The sequence below is a fragment of the Natrix helvetica genome, assembly GCF_964273705.1.
Source record: "Natrix helvetica genome assembly, chromosome: 1".
Classification (NCBI taxonomy): domain Eukaryota; kingdom Metazoa; phylum Chordata; class Lepidosauria; order Squamata; family Natricidae; genus Natrix; species Natrix helvetica.
This window is the reverse complement of record NC_138548.1, coordinates 295,915,279-295,935,449: the sequence shown is the minus strand read 5'-3', so window position 1 is coordinate 295,935,449 and position 20,171 is coordinate 295,915,279. Positions and strand designations below refer to the sequence as shown.

General features: G+C 38.5%; 1 protein-coding gene and 1 long non-coding RNA gene across 2 annotated transcripts in view; one reads left to right on the top strand and one right to left on the bottom strand.

Annotated features, from left to right (window-relative positions):
- Positions 1–17,601, top strand: part of GNAI2 (G protein subunit alpha i2) — a 119,792-nt gene extending 102,191 nt beyond the window's left edge. Inside the window, exons 6-9 of the mRNA XM_081935098.1 lie at positions 7,175–7,304; positions 9,061–9,214; positions 15,243–15,468; positions 16,365–17,601. Coding sequence (XP_081791224.1) covers positions 7,175–7,304; positions 9,061–9,214; positions 15,243–15,433 — 475 coding nt within the window. The 3' untranslated portion in view covers positions 15,434–15,468; positions 16,365–17,601. The remainder of the gene's footprint in view (positions 1–7,174; positions 7,305–9,060; positions 9,215–15,242; positions 15,469–16,364) is intronic.
- LOC309383848 overlaps positions 1–20,171 on the bottom strand; it is a 498,138-nt gene that overhangs the window by 144,969 nt on the left and 332,998 nt on the right. The window lies entirely within an intron of this gene.

Below are 20,171 nucleotides of genomic sequence, written 5' to 3'. Positions count from 1 at the left end.
CGGTGGAACCTACTTCCGGGTCCACCGGTGGAACCTACTTCCGGGTCCACCGGTGGAACCTCTTCTAACCGGTTCGGTAGATTTGATGAACCGGTTCTACTGAACTGGTGCGAACCGGTAGGAACCCACCTCTGGTACCGGTATATTTTGCATTAGGAGAAGCATACTAGCCTTATTATTAGTTTGCAAGTAGTTGATAAAAGAAGCACACCCAGATGTTTTATTGTAGTTACTACATTACATTAATACATTAACAGAATATTACAATTTTGAATGTACATCTCTTCCCCACTTTTACAATGCAAGAAATGCTAGGAATGAATCCTTCTGAATCCTTACCATGCGTCTGATTGTTGTTTAATTTATGATTCTTCCCCCTTCCCCCTATACTGTTACGCTTACTCACTATTCATATATTCAGTTTTCACATACATGTAAATGAGTTATACAGCCATTCCATAAATAAACTTCATTTATATTTTAAGATTTCTTGAACTATGTCATCTATAACAGCAGCTTCATCATTTTTAAATATTTCACAACATTTATGATCTCCTTTCCTTATTTTTTCTTCTTGGACATTAGTACTTATAACATTTGTTTTAATTCTATTTTTCTGACATCACTGTAGTCTATAGGTCTCCAATGTTTCCTTACTATAGCTTCATTCCCAATTATTATTTTTAATTCTGTTGATTTGCTGCAGAGTTGTTTAATTCTCTTCATCTATTTCTAAAGCCACTTTTCTTCCTTATCAAAATCATTCTACCATCTTAATTGTTACCTGCTTTCTTTGACAAAATTATTTGCAGTTATCTTTTTAAAATTCCTATATATTTGTGATGGTGAACCTTTTTTGACTTGTGTGCCATAAGCGGGGGGGGAGCGCAGGGGGGTCATGTGCGGGCATGCCACACTCATAATGTAATGCACGACCCTCCCAGTGCGCATGCGCGCATGACAGGCGCTCCCCCCCATTTTTTGAATGCTTTTTTCGTCCTCCCCAGGCTCCAGAGGCTTTATAGGAGCCTGGGGAGGGCAAAAGCAGCCTCCCCTGCCCCTCCCTTGGAGGCCCTCCGGAGGCTTCAGGGAGGGCAAAAAACGACCCTACGAGCAAACCAGAAGTGATTTCCGGTTTGCTCGTAAGGTCATTTTTAGTCCTCTGGAGCCTTCAGGGAAACCACCTGAAGGTCCCAGAAGCCTCCATAGGGCTTAAACTGACCCTACGAGCAAACCGGGAGTCCGTTCCTGAACTTCCGGTTTGCCCATAGGGCCGTTTTTTTGTGCTCTGAAGGGCCTCTGGGGGAGGCTGTTTCCGCCCTCCCCAGGCTCCTATAAAGCTTCTAGAGCCTGGGGAGGATGAAAAATGGCTTTTAAAAAGGCTGAATTCAGCTGGCCAGCCTGTAGAGGCGTGCTGGCCAGCTGAGAGGGCAATACCTTGCGTGCCCTGACAAATGGCTCTGCGTGCCACCTGTGGCACGTGTGCCATAGGTTCGCCATCCCGGATGGAGATATATATGTATATGTATATGTATATGTATATGTATATGTATATGTATATGTATATTATTATTATTATTATTATTATTATTATTATTATTATTATTATCATCATCATCATCATCATCATCATCATCAAAATATCTCTTCCTTTTTGAACGTTTCTGTGATATGTTTTCTACTCTCATTCATGCCTATTTCCCTTCATTATTCCACTCAATGACATTTAGCATGCTCCGATAACTATAGCACTCCAGCATCAGTGCAATTCTATTTTCATTCTGTTCCAAATTTCCATATCCTTTTTCTTTATGTTTAGTTTTTATTATTTTCGTTGGGCCTTTTAAAGCTTTCTCATGCAGGATTCATACTTTCTATTCATGCTGTCACTGTATTTTCACAGTGATTTCTTTTCTTTTCTTTCATGCGCATTTCTTTTTTCCAAATTGTACTCTGGCTCCAATTAAAAAAAAGTAGGCTACATTCATATTCAGAACCTCTTCTACCCTTATATCCTTCATAAATGTTTAAAATATTATAAATAAAATCAATAATGCCTTTAGATGTGTATTCATTTTTTTTCCTGTAGGTATGTATGAAAAAAAACTTCTGCTTCAGGCATTGTTGAAATACACACCTTTTTTTCTAAGCAGGTGTTCATTATTCATTCTTGGGTCTCTTAGTGGCCCAGTTTCTTTTTTTGTACTCTTGTTAACTTGTTCCAGGCTATCTATTCATGTCAGCTAGCAGAATAGTTCCCCCCCCCCCCCAAGTTGTATCCCAAATTGGTGCAAAGAGAAAGTAAAGCAATTTACAAGTCTGAGAGCTTTGATTAACATGTTGTAAATCTTTCCCCAGTAGCTGAGGCAGAGCTAAGGGCTGGTAATTTAAAGAGAGAGTAACAAAGACTTGGAGAGTTCAAAGAAAGGTTGCGTGCTTCATAAATTATGCTAATGTCTCAAGCTGTTAGCTTGAAGATTTTGAATTCAGAAACCCCAGGAGAAATTCAAGACAGTTTGTAGATGGAAGAAAAACAGGACATCATGTGAATGCAGCTCAGGAAACAGAAGAGTTGTTCCCAACAAGTATTTGGGGGTATGAAATAATATAATTAAATTATGACTAGGTGTCGTTACTAGGATGCTATTAGGGGAATCTTAAACATTGTTCTTCTCAGGGGAGTCAGCTTAAGGTTATCCAGCCAAAAAAAAAGCGTAATCAGTTGACATGTATAATGAATTAACACTGAAAACATTTTTTTCCCCTGAGAATTATAGATTGGTTAAGTTGCTTTAGTATATTTTTTCCACTGGCAAGGAAGTATTGAAGAGTATTCAGAACAATATTTGTGGGCAAAAGGAACTTTGGGGTAATAATGGTAACAAAGAGAGTGTTGTGGAAGAGATTCTTCTGCCTCCCCATCTCCCTGACATATGGAAAAGCTGTTGAAAACTTCACCGTAGAGAGTCTGAGGGCTTTATGGAAATCCTGCTGTGTGTCATTTTGTCAGGAGGAAGGGTAGCGTTTGCTTACATGTCGGTTGATTGCCTAAAAATGGAATTCCCACTCAGCTTCCTCTCATTGTTCAACTGAATGGTTGGCTTGCTCCTTGGTGTCGGTGGCCTGTCTCAACAGCCATGTTAAGGCTGGCAGGAAGCTATTCTGAGAACCCTGTTTCAAGTGGCAAGTATTCATACAGAAAATTTTGGCAGGGTAGGAAGCTCACCCACAGCAGTGCTTCCTTGCCAATTCTCAGGGCCTTTCTGATTCCACACTCCCCCTCCCCCCTCCCCACCCCATTACTGAGAATTTCTAGGCAGAGTCTGTTTAATAACGCTTCAGGGTTGTTTTGCTATGCTTTTTTTTTTTTAACTTTAGCCTTTCTACAGGAAGTTAGGGCTGTCAGGTGAATGTGGTTTTGCACACACATAGTCAAAATATTATAGTGAGAATTATGTGGATAGTATTCATCATGGGGAAGATATATCAGTGTGTATCCAACACTGGAAGTCTTTAAGAAGACGTTGGATAGCCATTTGTCTGGAACGGTATAGGGTTTCCTTCCTAGGCAGGGAGTTGGACTAGAAGACCTCCAAGATCCCTTCCAACTCTGCTATTGTATTATTGGTTACTAGAAGTAAAAAACAATTTGATGGCGCATAATCAGTCAAGTCTGGTATATTGTGGACCTTCTTGAAAATTATTGCAGATTTGAGGAGAAATAGTTTTAATTTGATCAAGGTCAAGGTATTTTAAGATATTTCTTGAAATCTGACAGTTTGCAGTTCTCTCTCTCTCCTCTCTCACATATAATCTTTTGTTTTCCAAATCTGTGTATAAAATTAAGGGAAAAATTCAATCACAGATCAGAATCTGTTTCAAGGAGGATGTAGGGTATTGAATTTATATTGAGTTAAAATTTGGCAGTGTTGATGTCAGATTATATCTAACATTCAAGGAGAACATAGTAGAATCAGTCCTCCCCCCCCTCCCCGCCCCTGCTGCTCACCACCCCCATTCCTGAAAACAAAATGTATCTCCAGCTAAGGGTGACACTGATATTTCTCAGCTAGAAGAATGCAGAAATCAATGCATTAAAAAAGAACTTTATGGTATTTGTATTGAATGTATTGAGATTGTTGCATGTCACTTTCATATTATACTTATCTTTCTTAAGTGACATACAATAGTCTCAGTGTATTTCATGCAAATACCCTAAAGGTGGCGGTTTTTCTTAACACACTGCTTTCTGCTTTCTAGTATTAGATGTTTTGGCCAGTTCATTTGTATTTTCTTCCAAAATGAAATACTCTGTGTCAAAAAGTGTAATATAAACTGAATCATACTAATTACCATGAATAAATACTTACTATTTTGTAGTTAATAGTTACTAAGAGCTGAGGTGGCGCACTGGTTAGAGTGCAGGCTACTTCACCTGACTGCTAGCTGCAGTTCGGCAGTTCAAATCTCACCGGCTCAAGGTTAACTCAGTCTTCCATCCTTCCGAGGTGAAGACCCAGATTGTTGGGAGCAATAGGCTGATTTTGTAAACCTCTTAGAGAAGACTGTAAAGCACTATGAAGCGGTATATAAGCCTAAGTGCTATTGCTATTACTATTAACTTCTACAAAATAAAAAACAAAAAAACGAGGATACTTTAATAAATAAACTGCTTTTCACAGCTTGTAGTCCATTTTCATGTGTCCGAATAAAATATCCTATGGCACTTTAGATATAGTTGGATTAATATTCTGCTTAGCTATGTCAAGTTAATACATACTAGAGTTAAAGACACTTAGACAGCCATAACTTTTTAAACCCTGAGATAAATATTGCGTAAGTGTGCATATATGAGCCTTTCCTTCCATCTTTCCTCTCCATTTTCAACAAACACTACTCTACTTAAATAAAATGTTCTAATCAGTTCCACTCCCTTCAGCTACAGACCTTTGAGCAATTGCAAGTGTGGGGAAGTAAATCAGAATTTCAACCAGCTGTACAAGATTCCAAATATAGCTGGGTCAATACTCTTATTCAGTAGTGACTAAACTGGCTCGCTCCTTCCTTCCTTCCTTCCTTCCTTCCTTCCTTCCTTCCTTCCTTCCTTCCTTCCTTCCTTCCTTCCTTCTTATCTTTGGTTATGACTTCCTAGGTCATATGGCTACTTTTCTTTTTCTTCCTCTATACCATTAAGTAGCTTAACATCAAACATTGCTCTGGTTATATTTATGTTCAATGAATGAAAAGATGTGTGTGTGGGGGGGGATCTGTCTGTCTATCTTTCTATCTAGCTAATTTCAATTGTTTAAATATTTTACTTGAGTTATTTTTGAAAGCTTATTGTTCTTTTGAATCTTAAAGAATGAACATGTTTTCTTGTGACATCAATGGCCAGTTGCCATGCTTTTTACTTGCAGTCATTGGAATTCTGGACTTCACATTTCAGCTTTGGAACATGATAACATAGATAATCATGCACAGCTTAATTGGGAAGTCATCTAGCATTATGAAGGGTAATTTCTAATTCATTAGGGACCTTTTTAAATTCTTACTAGACAACTGTTCATTAAGCAACATGGCATATCACATGATTTCTTGATCCATTAGGGAGATTAAAGATTTCTCCCCACACAAAAGTTGAAAATAATTCATTGATTTATAGTCATATCCACTGTGTTGCAGCCCACACACTTTTTTTTGCAGTTTTAGCACAGAACAATTTTCTCTTCTCCACAAACTGAGGTTGGAAGATGCAACATGAATTCAGAAATGATTCGGCAAATAGTCTACTGTCATAACCGAGTAAATAAACGTTGTGTTCTAATTAGCTTCTATAAATATGAATATGAAATTTGAGAGGAGCAGCCTAGGTTTCCAATTGATGCTGTTGATATTAAAACAAAAATGTCAACTAATTTCAGATGTCTGCAGATGTTAGTAGGCAGTCATGACCGAGTTTCAGATGGTGACATTTTAAAGCAGATTCTTTCCAGGAATGAATGGAATTGCACACAAGGGAAGCTGCTGAGCCCCTACTATACTTGGGACTTTCAGATCCAGGACAGGCTCTTAAACAGATGTTTCAGCTTAGTTGCTCTTGTCGTTCTTCATGTTCTGTAGAAATTATTTATTTTTCTTCTACGAATTCTGCTGAACCTGGGTATATTCAATATGTATTTCTCATGCTGTGAACATTTGGTTTAGATTTATTTATATTTTGATATTTTGTTACGCTTTAACAAAGACAGCCATTTAAATATAATTTTAAATGGGTGCATTAAGTAATATCTAAACAATCCCTTTGATTTGATATAAAACTCTTAAGAAAGGCCATTTTGTACAGTTACCTTTCAAAAATATTTTTTTCTGAGAATTATGTACATTCAAGAAGCAGCAGAGTCAATTATTTTTCTTTCTATGCCTCAGGGCTGAGTTGCATGTTTCATAAAATGCAGATATTGTCAAGTACTACAGCTTCAGGTGAAGTGCATCCCTTTCTTGGAATATGGAAAAATATTACCTTGTATTAAATTGATTTGATAGTCTTTTAGATAGATTACCCTTCAAATACTACTTAGCTTTGTTGCGTGTCCATATTTTCATGCATCTGTCCTTTTGGGTATTCCATCCTTTTATTCCATGTCTTGCATAGTACAGAGAAAATCCAAGAATTTTATCCCAGTTTAAACAACTAGTCTACCAGAATTTTACTAAATGATTTACTTCAGATAATAACCCCTGATTCATAATTTTTTGGACTCAAATCTAATCTAGTTGAAGCCTAATTAATAAATTGGATGGGAGATTACTTGAGAATACCTGAGCTGAAAACTGGGATGATTTTTCAACTGAAAAGTCATACAGGCAGAAAAAGACAATTCTAGTTTCCATGGAAAAGCCACGGACAAGTCCATGAAGTCAGTAGGAGACAAGCTTGATTCAAAGAGAACTTTATCTTTATTGAAATGTTTGTGGGGTTAGGTATGAAAACTGTACCAGCTAAAAACTTTCAGTTTTTTTGTTGTGTCATTAGTAAATGAAAATTCATTGATTTCTTTAAAGTTACATTTTGTTTCCATGTTTATAAATGGCCTTTAAAAAAATTTTCAGTGATGTGGTGCTTCTGCAGTTACTGCAGAATTTGAGAGCAGTAACTCTGTAATTTTGCTTGCAGGATGTTTGATGTGGGGGGCCAGAGGTCTGAGAGAAAAAAATGGATCCATTGCTTTGAAGGAGTTACAGCCATTATCTTCTGTGTCGCTCTTAGTGCCTACGACTTAGTTCTGGCTGAAGATGAAGAAATGGTAAGGATACAATCATAATGAATGAAGCTATCATACAACAAGTCAAACCACTACTCCCTTCAGCTTAGAATTTTCTACACTGATTTTGCAGTTACTCATTAGTCTATTCTGCAGATTTTTTTTTACTAGTTCAGTGTTCAGAGGCAGATAGGGGTGGGCAAGGTAGGAATCACTTGGATCTCCAAAAAGGTATTGTTCCAAAAATCAGACATTCTCCTAGGCGCTGCTTGGAGTGTCCAAGCATGGGTTAACTTCAGCTTGCTGCCCAAGGACTGAGTTTAAATCTTTAGTGTAGCCATGCCTCCAGCTCCCTTTGGAGGTCAGCTTGAAAAACTCAGTCGCCCTAAAATGATGCATTTGAGATTTCCAGTCCTTGGATTTAGCAAGCTGGATTTCTCCCAATTAGTTTAGTGTAGCCTTTTTTAATTTCTCCCACAGTTGTAGCCTTACATAGACCTTGTTTTTTTGTTTTTTTCCCCACTGCAAGAAGTTTATTCGTCTAAATAGCCTTCCTCCCGTGCCGACCTGGCTGCTGGAGCATTTCCAGCCTTCCGCGCGGTTCTGGCAGCACTGGGGATGTTTGTCAGCAGCCGCTGGCGAGCTTAGGGGCCAGGTAGGGAAGTCAGGTGCCCCTGCGAGCCGTCAGAAGGCTCCTCTTAGCTCCGGAGGCTCTATTGAGCACTCTGGATCACTGACGGCAGCCCTGTGTCGCTCCAAACTTGCGGCCGTCATTTTGGAAGAGAAAAAAAGCACGCGCTTTAAATCCAAGCCGTTTTTTTCTCCTTTCCTGTGCTGCAGCCTGATCACTTAGCAGATTGCCGCTGGATGGGTGTTGCTCCGGGTCTCCAGGCAGGCCTCCCCCTGCCCTGAAGACCTTGATTGGCTTTCCTGGCCAGGGTTGTAATATGAATATTTTGATGTTACTTATCATTGCTTGCTTCATTCTGTTCCAGCTGTAATAATATCCATGTGTCTTCAAGGGCTGCACCATGTAGAGCAGTATTAAATTTCTTTTTGTGCATTATAACATCATAAAACAGCAATGTGTAATATATCTTTATGATGCTGTTTGAAGAGTGCATGGGGTTTTTAAAACTGCAGGTACTGCACAAGAAATATAGGAAACGTATTAACTTTCTCTGCGTATTTACTGATTTGTTCAGTTTATATGCTGACTTTTTATTTACATCAATATTCAAGAAAGCTAATAAGAATTAAAATAAAGATTTTTTTTAAAAAAATAAGTAAAATAATACTTGTCACATTTTGTTAATACATAAAACTAACAAGATTGCAGAAAAGATAAAATAAATAGAAGGAGAAAAGGTAAAAGGCAAAAACACCTGGAACGTACAGAAAACAAGTTATGTTTTAATGCAAGCATTATATTGTACCTTGAACATGCAGAGTAAGATTGCTCAGCCTTACTATTTCACCAACAGAGACAACCAATTTATAAGCGAAGAGCAAATGCCTGCCAGTCCATGCTTGGAAATCCAGAGTGGCATTGTAGGTCCATGATAAAAATTAGTGTTATTTATTCTGCCCTGTCCTTCTAAAAGCCATACTTCTTTACATAATAAAAATGTTTACATTTTAAAAACTATATTCATCGTCCCCAAATCGCCCCAAATTTTATGAATTTTTCAATAAATATAAGGAAAAGATATTTTTGTTAATTTAATTTAAGCATTATAAAAGCAATATTCTTGCTCTAAGTTCACTTTTGGGCTGAGAATGTTTTCTATTTTGACAGAATCGGATGCATGAAAGTATGAAGCTGTTTGATAGTATCTGTAACAATAAGTGGTTCACAGATACCTCCATCATTCTTTTCCTCAACAAGAAGGATCTTTTTGAAGAGAAGATCATCCATAGTCCTTTGACTATCTGCTTCCCAGAGTACACAGGTAAACATTTTCTTTTTTCCCCCCTTTCAAGTTTGTTGTATTATCTCCGCATTCTATATGGAACTAATGATAGGCTTAATTTAGCTTAAAAATACTATTTTTAGCTGCATTACAATGAATTCCTCCTTAGGTCAACGCCCTGTCATTGTTCTTGGGTTCACTGAGGATCATGTTCTTTACACAGATAGTCCTCAATTAATAACGATAAATGGAACTGGAATTTCCAGCACTAGGCAATGCAGTCATAAAGTGCAATGTCATGTGACCACATTGTTCAGCGATGGCAATCCTGGCATTTCCCATTGTCATCATTAAGCAAGGGATTGTGGGTCCTTAAGCAAACCCCAGATGGCTCACAAGCTGTTGACAGACAGGTGCATGAATGTGGTGGAGCTGGGGTGCAGCTGCTACCAGGTGGAAGAGGTAGGGAAAGCAACTCACAGAGCAACTTGTATCCTTCCCTGTTGGCTTCCTCATTGACTTTGCTTGTGGGAAACTGGCATGGCCAGAACTTCAAGGACTGGTCATAAGTTCAGGACTATAATAACTTTGAATAATGCTGAATGAATGGTGGTTAAACAAGGACCTCCTGCATTCACCAATCATCCATAATACCAACTAGTAAGTAAACCATTGGGGGGGGGGGAGTAAACCCAGAATAGGAACCACTCCTTGCTGTTCCTTTCGTTCTCCAAACATATTGTAAATCAGCAACTTTCACCTTCTTTCTATAATTTCATTTTGAAAGTGAACCAGATTTATTGAAAATACTGAACTTTTCCACTATTTCAATTCCTTTCGATTCTCTTGTGAATTTTCAAGACTTTTGAAAAAGTTGGTTTTTTATCTTTCATGTTCCCATCAGCATAAGAATTTTTTTTGCTATTTGAAATACAGCAAGATAAATTTTTGATATTACAATTTACCATGCATTTACCACAGTATACGGAGCATTCCAATGTATTTTTAGAATCTTAAACATGGTGTCTCAGTATACAGCTCTGCCTTCTACCTACATGATACTTCTTTTCAAGTACATTTTATCCTTTGAAACACTATGAGGCAGCTGTATTTATATCTGTAATCTTTGAGAATAAAACTGCAGAAAAAATCTTGGCTAGAGAGATGTTCAAGGTACACTTCAGACAAATCCGAAATCCCCAGAGCCTCATGCAATTAATGATAAAGAGGATAGCAATAGCACTTAGACTTATATACCACTTCACAGTGCTTTTACAGCCCTCTCTAAGCAGTTTACAGAGTCAGCATATTGGCCCCCAACAATCTGGATCCTCATTTTACCCACCTCGGAAGGATGGAAGGCTGAGTCAATGTTGAGCCTGGTGAGATTCCGGCAGTTAGCAGAAATAGCCAGCGGTATTGTTCTAACTATTATATCACCACCATAACAGTAGCAAAGTTTATATATTGCTAAACGCTTCAATCCAGATACAGGATAAGCGTCCAATAATGTTGAGAAGGAAAACTATTTAAGGAACGATTCATCGATATTTTGCCATATGGTCCGACAGCCAAGATGCTACATGCAGCTAAATAATAATTTCATGGGATAATTCCTCTAGATCTTCTCCTGCAAATTGTGTCAGAGATGGAACATGAGAATGGGAGAAAGGAGTTTAATGGAGAGAAGACAATGAGCAAACATGTTTCTAGAAACCAGTTTAGAATGACAGTGCATTGACCTCAGCCAAGCCAAACCAAGTAGCAACCCTGTTCATCAATAGTAGTCAATAAGTTGTTAATTATGCTTACAAATATACTTTTAATTGCAAATAATCTTTATGTTGTATTGTGATAGTGAGAAATATAAGGGATTTTTTATCAGCACTAATGAATTCATTCTGAGCAAGTAGTAAAAGAAACATTACTTGAAAGGGTAGGTATGGAGACTATCTGTGGAATCTACTCTCAGTTCATGAGGTATAATTGTGAAACTTCCTCCAAAATTTCCCAGTGCAAAAGAAAACAGCAACTATTACTCTAAAAAGAAATTTTGCAGAAGGAGGCCAATTATTTTGCAATGGTGTGAGAGCTTCAAGTATGTACAGACTTTGCATATATATAGAAGATTATATGTTCCACAATTTAAGTGAACACTATCCCAGCAAAATTCTGAATCGCCTTCAAGATGGTATTGGGTGAAAAATCATTCAGCTGAAATGCAGTGGCGCATGGCATGTTTTAAAACGCAAGAACCCATGGAAGGAATGCATCAGTCTAAACATGAATAAATTGACATCAAATGAAAGCAGAATAATCATTTGCCATCTGCAGATTTGCAATACATGGGAATATATAAATGTGGGGAACAGTTCAAGTTATTGAACTGTTTACCTGTAAATTTTGATTATAATACCTGAGAAGAATATTGTATATTATTGTATATGTATATTTATTTTTGTTTATTTATTAAGAAAATTTGTTTGGCCAGCCAAAATTAACTCATTGTGATTCTGAGTGCCTTACAGAAGTGTAAACCCCAAATACCAAGTTCTAAATAAACTCTCATCCCCCACTAGTGGCAGCTGTCCAATGTGGATCATCCTTCAAGAATTGAGTGCGCTTCAATATCTTTAATAACCTTAATCCCCACCCATGCATGACATTTAGCCATTATGCTTGTAGATTGTAGCTCAAACACTTCGCAAGGAACAATTTCAGGAAGGACTGTTTCTGCCTCAGAACAAAATTACATAATACGCCGACTTCCTTTCTGTTAGTGTGTACATTTGTGGGACATAAAACTTTGCCTGCCCACATTATATCTTTCTTCAGATCTTTTTATTTATTTATTGCAGGTGTTTCTCAGTCACCAACTTAAACTGGCTTTTGAATGGTATCCTCTCTAATCAATTTCAATTCAATTAAAAGCAGCACTTACCAATCATACTGTTTATTGTACTACTTCTATACTAGACTTCTTGAACATCCACAATATCAAAAGCAGAAATTGGCATAAAAATTGCTTGAGGATGTGTTAGTAACATCAGATACACTGATGATACCGCTTTCGGGGCCTGGCTTTAAGGAAGACTTAAGTAATCTTTTGCAGAAATTGAAAATCAGGCATACAAAATCTGATTTGATAGTCAGTATTAAAAGAGCCATGGTTATGTCAACTTCTAACACAACCCAATTAAAAGAGGGAGTTAAATAAAACATGAAAGTAATAAAACATACTTTATTTTCTTTGACTCAAAACTCCATAAGGTTGGAGATTGTAGTGATGAAATAAATATATGTCTGCTTCTTGGAAGAAAGCATATGACAAATATAGACCAAAAGGAAAAGTACAGAGACATCACAGTACCAGCAAAGGGTATATGTCGTCAAACCCATGGTCTCTCCAGTTGTAACACATGGCTGTGAAAACTGAAACCATCAGAAAGACTGAATGAATAAAAATTAAATGCATTTTTAATTTGTGCTGGAGAACATTGTTAAGAGTACCTTGAGCAACAAGAAAAATAATCATTCAATATGAGTTGAAGGAAAACTGAACAGACTGTTTATTGAAAACACACAAAAACATAAAGGTAAATATAAATATTTGGGGCACATAATGCCAGAAGCAAAACCTTTTGGAGAGCCACAATGGAAAAATCAAGAGTTCGTAGAAAATAAAAACCAGAGAAGATAAGATGGCTGGATGGTATTGCTGATACCATGATGATGAGATTGCAAGAATTCAAAGGAGTTATTGATATTTATCATCCTGGGGAACTATTATTCATCAGAACAAAGTAGTGGAACAAAGTACTACAAAACCTAGATTAGGCTTTAGGTAACTATAGCAATATTGATTTTTTTAAAAGCATATCTTCTGAATCATAAAATGAGCATATTCCTTACAAAAGCTAGACTTAGTAGAACAAAATGGTGCATAATGGCATATGGTTTGAATGGAAACCAAATTATGGCATGTATACCGTATTTTTTGGAGTATAAGATCCATCTTTCCCCCCTAAAAGCGTGGAAATGTTGGTGTGTCTTATATACCAAATTCAGCAATTTTTGGCCGCTGGAAGCCCCACCCCCGCATCCTATTTTTGCAAAAAGCGGGCCATTTTTCGCAAAAAAGAGGCATTTTTGCCTTCCCCCAGGAGCACCCTGCAGGCTTCAGCAGGGCTGGGGGAAGGCAATAACGCCTATGATTTGCAAAAAACGGCCTGTTTTCTGACTGTTTTTCGGAAGAATGGGGGGTGTTTTTGCCTTCCCCCAGCCCTGCTGAAGCCTGTATGTAAAATAGCAGGTGTTATTCTGCCAAATCTCTAACTGCATTCTCCTTATGCAGTGATTGTGACGTGATTGTTATCACTGATGGCACAGCAGCAATAGTAATTCACATGTGCAAGTTGTGCGTACGCTTTGAGTTTCAATGAAATATCTTTCAGTTTGCTGGAGGACAACCTTGTGTGGACATATGTAGAGATTGTATTCATACTGAGTTAGATTTCTTAAAACCAAACGTAAATCCAAAAACGAGAAAAGAGTTTTGCCGTAGAACTTTCCTGATTTTAGCATGTAAACCTTTGATGCAATAAATATTTTAAATAATACAAGTTTACTTTTTGTTAAATTTATGAGATACTAAGATTTTTCTTATAGTTAGGATATATCATTTCAGTGGCTATGTGAAGTCTGCATCTTGGGAAAGTTGTGGTAGAGAGGGAAGAATGTGGTTTTTGGAGGTTTACTATGAAATTGTCGACTTATGACCACAATTGATTCCCAAATTTCTGTTGCTACATAAGACTTTTTCTAAGTGAATTTTGTTCTATTTTATGACATTTCTTGCCACAGTTGTTAAGTGAATTGTTAAGTAAGTAGCACAATTGTTAAGGGAATCTGGCTTCTCCATTGAATATGCTTGTCAAAAGGTGATCACATGGTCCTGGAATGCTTCAACCATCATAAAAGTGGGTCAGTGGTCATATATCCGAATGTAAATCACGTGACCACGGGGATGCTGTAACGGTCATAAGTATGAAAAATGATCATAAGTCATTTTTTTCCAGAACCATTGTAACTTCGGACATCACTAAATGAACTCTTATAATTTTCAAGGCTACCTGTAGTCTCTATGTTGCCAAACAAGTATGGTTTTAGTGTGTATGTTCTTGCATACATTCTAGCATTGTGAGTTTTCTAAGACAAACCAATCTGGGCTCTTAATTTCTGCCTTTGCAACTGGAATAAAATATTACAGGATAAACTGGGATGCTATGTGGCTGAGTACTTTGGGTATCTTCTTTTCAAATGGTTGGGAGGTTAGGGAGTTTAGTGCAAGGTGATCAGTTAATTATGAGTTCCGTAAAAAAAAAAAGTTTCAGATGGATTTGCTCCCCTGCCCCCCCCCCCGGCTCCCAAAATTCAATCCATATAATAGCCATATAGGGAAAATGTAGCAAATTATCTCTCTTTTGAAGCTACTTCCTTCTGCGCAGACAGATCATGTATACAGATCTGATAGATTGGATCATTTTAAACATCAAGGATCATTTTCCTTGATGTGACTAAGCCTTGTTGCTCAGGGTTCGATGGAAAGAAGACGGCAAAATGCCATCTTCCCTTCCTCCTTCCTCCATCCCTTCCATAAATTAATTTTGTTCCACACTTATCACACTAAATCAATATCTGGCAGAGGAGGAAAGCAGAGCTTTTTCATGGCTGGAGTGTCTTGCTAAGCTTTTCATAGCTGTTGCTGGGGTGGGTGGTGGGTGGGGTTAATTAATTATACTAATTTATTTGAGTCTTTTTATTAGTTTTATTGTTTTAAATGTGATTTTATATTTTGCAAACCTCATTGAGTCGCCATAGGTGAATAGGCAGTAATATAAATTCAATAAATAAACACTGATACTGTTTATGTGAATTGAGAATGGTTCTTGACTTTTTAAACCAATGCACTGCTTCTTTAAGGATCCAAGCTGAAAACAGAGTCAATGCACCTAGTTATGGTATAATAATCTTTCTAATCATTGTTCTTTCTCTTCCTCCTTCTCAGGGGCCAACAAATATGATGAAGCTGCAGGCTATATTCAGAACAAGTTTGAGGAGTTGAACAAGAGAAAGGACACCAAGGAGATCTACACCCACTTCACTTGTGCCACTGATACCAAGAATGTGCAGTTTGTCTTTGATGCTGTCACCGATGTCATCATCAAAAACAACCTGAAGGACTGTGGGCTCTTTTAGCTCTTCAGATGGCATCTACTGAGGAAGATAGAAAGGTGAGGCATTGTTAGACTAATGAGACAGTTTAAGGCTACTTGTGATGAATAATCACACTTGGAAACTTTAAAACACAGATATCTGTGCCAGTTTCCGGAAAGCAAGACTGGATGCACTTATCTGAAGTGTCTCAGGGAATATACAAGTCTAATTGGATGCAGGGGAGTAATACTTTCCATTTCATCATTGATATTCACTGAATATAAAAATATGCAGTGGAGATCATGGCTTCCTGGATATAAGATGGGTTTCCGTATCTGACAAAATCCATCGTCAAAATGTAGATCGTATTTGTGTAGTGGTTATGTTAATTTGGATTTGTCTAAACCACTATGAACCACAAAGCCTTACTAAAATACTCATGATTCGGGGGTTAATGATTCAAGATTCCAGATTACATTAGCAACTATTTTTAACTTCAGAGACTAAATAAGCATATTTGCAGGGCAGAGTGAATGCCGTACTGGATGTAGTGTGGTTTTGTGTGTACCGTTTACCTAACAGATAGCCGGTCTCTTGCTTAGACAAGTAGTATATAGCAGACCACTTCAGGCCTGAGTCTTCCTTTGAATGCTCTTAGGAATAGCCACATCTTATATTTTAGGAACCAAGAATTCCAGGAGAAAAGAAGTCCTCCAAACCAAACTGATGTAAGCTATTCCAGGAATTTTTTTTAGAAGTTTCCAAGTGTAGTTGAAATACTTCCCTTTCTAGAAAGCTTGTTTTCAGGAGAAGGTTGAGCCTGTCGTAGAACAACTGGATTGGCTTAATCCAAATCAAAATGGAACTTTCTGGAATCCCCAGAAGGCACTCTTGTCTCCAAATGCAGAGTTTTGTAACTCCAGTGTCTTCTGTAAGTGTGTATATGAACTTCCTTTTGCTCTTCCCACTGCAGGATACTTGAACTGCTCCATATGAGGAAGAGGCTGGTGTTGATGAAGGGAGGACTGCATCATTTAACAACTTTTGCTTCTTAAGTTTTGTTCCATTCCTTTAAATATTCCTAATGATGAGACTTTGGCAATTCTTCCTGTCCAAAGGACAGGACCCATTGTTTCCCCCTGCTCTGTGCTGTCTAGGTGCCTCCTGCAGGCTGTTTGTCTTCTCCCTATGCCCACAAAGCCTTACTAAAGTACCAATGATTGGTTTACTTGCCATAGTTGTAACATTTCCATATATGCCCCTTTCTTCTCTTTCTTTAAATGAAAACCAGGTGGTAGCAAGTGAGAGGGCTTTGGATATGTTTGCCATGATCTTTACCTTCTTTTTTAAGAGACAAGGTGGGTTTTCGGGGTGTTCCCCCCCCCTTTTTTTTGCTTTATTTTTGTCCAAGCAACTTTCTGTCTGGCCCTGCCGAAAAAAGCATTCTACAGTCCATTTGTTTTTGTTTTTTAACCTTCCATCAAGTGGAGCTCTTGCCATGGAGCAAGTTTTTTAGCTCCTACCTCTGTAATTTGCACAGACCAGCAAAAACAAAAACAAAAAAAGCCACACATTCCTTAAGAATCAATTTGTGCAGGAAAAGCTGGTCTATTGTTTTATAAGAAACGCTTTTTAAAAAAAAAATCGTATTTAAAATGTCCAGTAGTAAATGGTTGAGTTGCCCAGTATGAGCTCATCTTCTCTAGTAAATTTGTGCCTTGAGGGTGTCTGTATGTTTACATCTGTTTCTTAGTTTGCTTCAACGTGCATTGTGCTTAGAATAGACTACAGTGGGTTCTTTCCCCTGTTTTCCAGCCCTTCTCTCCCTTTTTTGCTGTGGACCAGGGCAAGCTTTTTATGAGGGGGCAGTGCCCATGCATTAAAACGTGTTTCTTCCTGGCCACAGAATTAGGCTCCTAAGGGCTAAGATTCCACTAAGCAATGTCAAACTTCTTTCCATTCCTTTGTGCCCCACCCCAGGGCCCGAGGGTGCACCTGAGGTTGCTGTATAATGTCAGGTCTATTTTCATGTCTTTTTTCTTAGCTCTAACTGTAGTGTCAGCTGAAGAAACGCTGCTGTATGTAAGCGGTCCTGCCTGCTGTGCAGTTGAACGGCACTGGGCCATTAGTAACCGTCAGACGCAGCCTAGCTTTTATCACGTTTTACCAAATTGTTCACATGGTTTGAAATAATAAAAAGTAGAAAGAAAGCCTGCTTTGAAGTGTGTTGCTTTTCTTCCATCGTTCCAAATATGCTTGAGCGCGGTATTTCATGGTGGGTTTTAATGATTGGATGATTTTCCTTGGCTCATGATACAGGTTTGTTAGCTTCTCCTAGGCTTAAAAAACAAACAAACTTGGAGATGTTTTTGACTGCAACTGCAAGATCATTGGATATTATGATTGAGGTACGTGGGAGATGTAGCCCAAAACACCTTAAAAAAAACCCCACTACATTGCACAAGCTCTCTTTATAAAGTTGAAACATCCCTATTTTGGAAACATACTATCTTTTACCCCATATGTTTGGTCCTTCTAAAGCAGTGGTTCTCAACCTTCCCAATGCCGCGACCCTTTAATACAGTTCCTCATGTTGTGGTGACCCCCAACCATAAAATTGGTGTCTCGGTTCTTAAGACCATCGAAAATATGTGTTTTCCGATGGTCTTAGGCGACCCCTGTGAAAGGGTCGTTCGACCCCCAAAGGGGTCCCGACCCACAGGTTGAGAACTGGTGATCTAAAGGGTTTTGTGGGGTGGGTGAGTGCTTGTTTTTTCCTCCTGAAATATGCAAACATGAACAGAATGCCCCATAAGGCTGAAAGGGAAAATATAAGTTATGAATAATAATTAAATACAGAAAAAGGGAAATGTGTTATAATCTTCAAATATAGCTTTTCCCTAAATACATACAGTGACATATTTCAATATTTCGGTTCCAATATTTGAGGGGCTGCCACAAGAAAGAGGGTGTTCAAGCTGTTCTCAAAAGCACCTGAAGGCCGGGCAAGAAGCAATGGATGGAAACTAATCAAGGCGAGAACCAACATAGAACTAAGAAATGACCGTTCTGACAGAACAATCAGCGGAACGATTTGCCTCCAGAAGTTGTGGTTGCCCCAACACGAGATTATTAACAAAATATTGGACAGCCATTTGTCTGAAATGATATAGGGCCATGATGGCGAACCTATGGCACGCATGCCAGAGGTGGTACACAAAGGCCTCTCTGTGGGCATGCGCGCCATCGCTAGCTGCTCTTCTGGTTTCCGCTGTGGGCATGTGCGCAGGCTACCTGGTCTGTGCATGCACCGGAAACCAAAAGAGCAGCTGGCCAGTGCGCATATGCATGCCCAAAGACCAGCTGGCTGGCACACATGAGTGAGCCAGAAACCAGAAGATCAGGTGACCGACAGGTACATGCGCACTAGCCAGTTGGTCTTGGACTTTCCGGGGCTGTGGGGTGCAAGCACACATGTTGCAGTTTGGGCACTCGGTGCCGAATAGATTTGCCATCGTTGACACAGGGTTTCCTGCTTGTGCAGGGGGTTGGACTAGAAGACCACCAAGGTCCCTTCCAAGTCTATTATTTTATGGTATATGTTCCTCCTTCGGCTTATAATCTAGATAGATCAAAAGAGTCGTGTTGTAAGGAAATACTGAAGAAATACAGGAACCTCTGGTTTTCCCACGTGCTGCAGTAAAGTATTGGCCCTCGAATTTCTGCCAGGGCATCCAGCACGTTGGCTGCCTCTCCTTGCTTGAACTAGTGGGAGGCATTAAGAGAAATATCCTTGCTTTTCTTGTTTCTTGTTTTCAAGAAAAGCATTCAGTCAGAGAGTTTAACCTGAAAACACCAAAAAATCACTCGTAAAGCAATATAGCAGGATTTTTTCTACTGTATCTTTATGGAATTGTCCACAATGCACACGTAATTTGGTGAGAGATAAAGGAAGACTTTAAAAAAAGATACTGTAGTAATGCATTTTATCAGAAGTTACGGAAGATGAAACAAAATATTTGAAATAATATGCTGAATGCACACAGTATTATCTATGACGTTATTTGAATGCAAAACATATAAGCCATATACAACACTAGTAACTTGTTCCGAGTTGTTTGTACATATTTTTCATAATGTTCACAATGCAAACAGTCATTTTTACTTGTTTCCTTTATTCAATTTGCACTAAGTACCCTGTTTCCCTGAAAATAAGACCTCCCCAGATAATAAGCCCAATTGGGCTTTTGATTTTGAGCTCATGCACTAAAATAAGCCCTCCCCAAAAATATTGCAACACAACAGCAGCCCTGAGGTGACCACACTCGCCGCCTCCTGCACCTCAAAAATAATAAGACCCCACAAAATAAGGCCAAGTGCTTATTTTGGGGGTCAAGAGAAAATTAAGACCCTGTCTTTTTTTCAGGAAAACACGGTAATAGAGGATGTATTACAGTACAGCAAAAAGAAAATTTGGACCACAGATGTGTTTGCCCGTAGCTAATAATATTAAGTGACTTGACCAATACCTTCCAAGATGAAGTTTACCTGAAGGGTCAAATCCATGACTAACAAGTGGAAGCTACCATAAATCTTAGAACCTGTAGGAGGAGAAGAGTGACCCATCATCATGAATCACAAATAGTCACACACACACACACAAACACACACACCCTTAGTTGCCATGGTTTGTGTTGGGGATGGCCATCACCAGATTTGAGCAGGGTTCTATTTGATCTTCATCAGGCAGCCTTCTGACTGGCAAGTCGTCTCATTACTG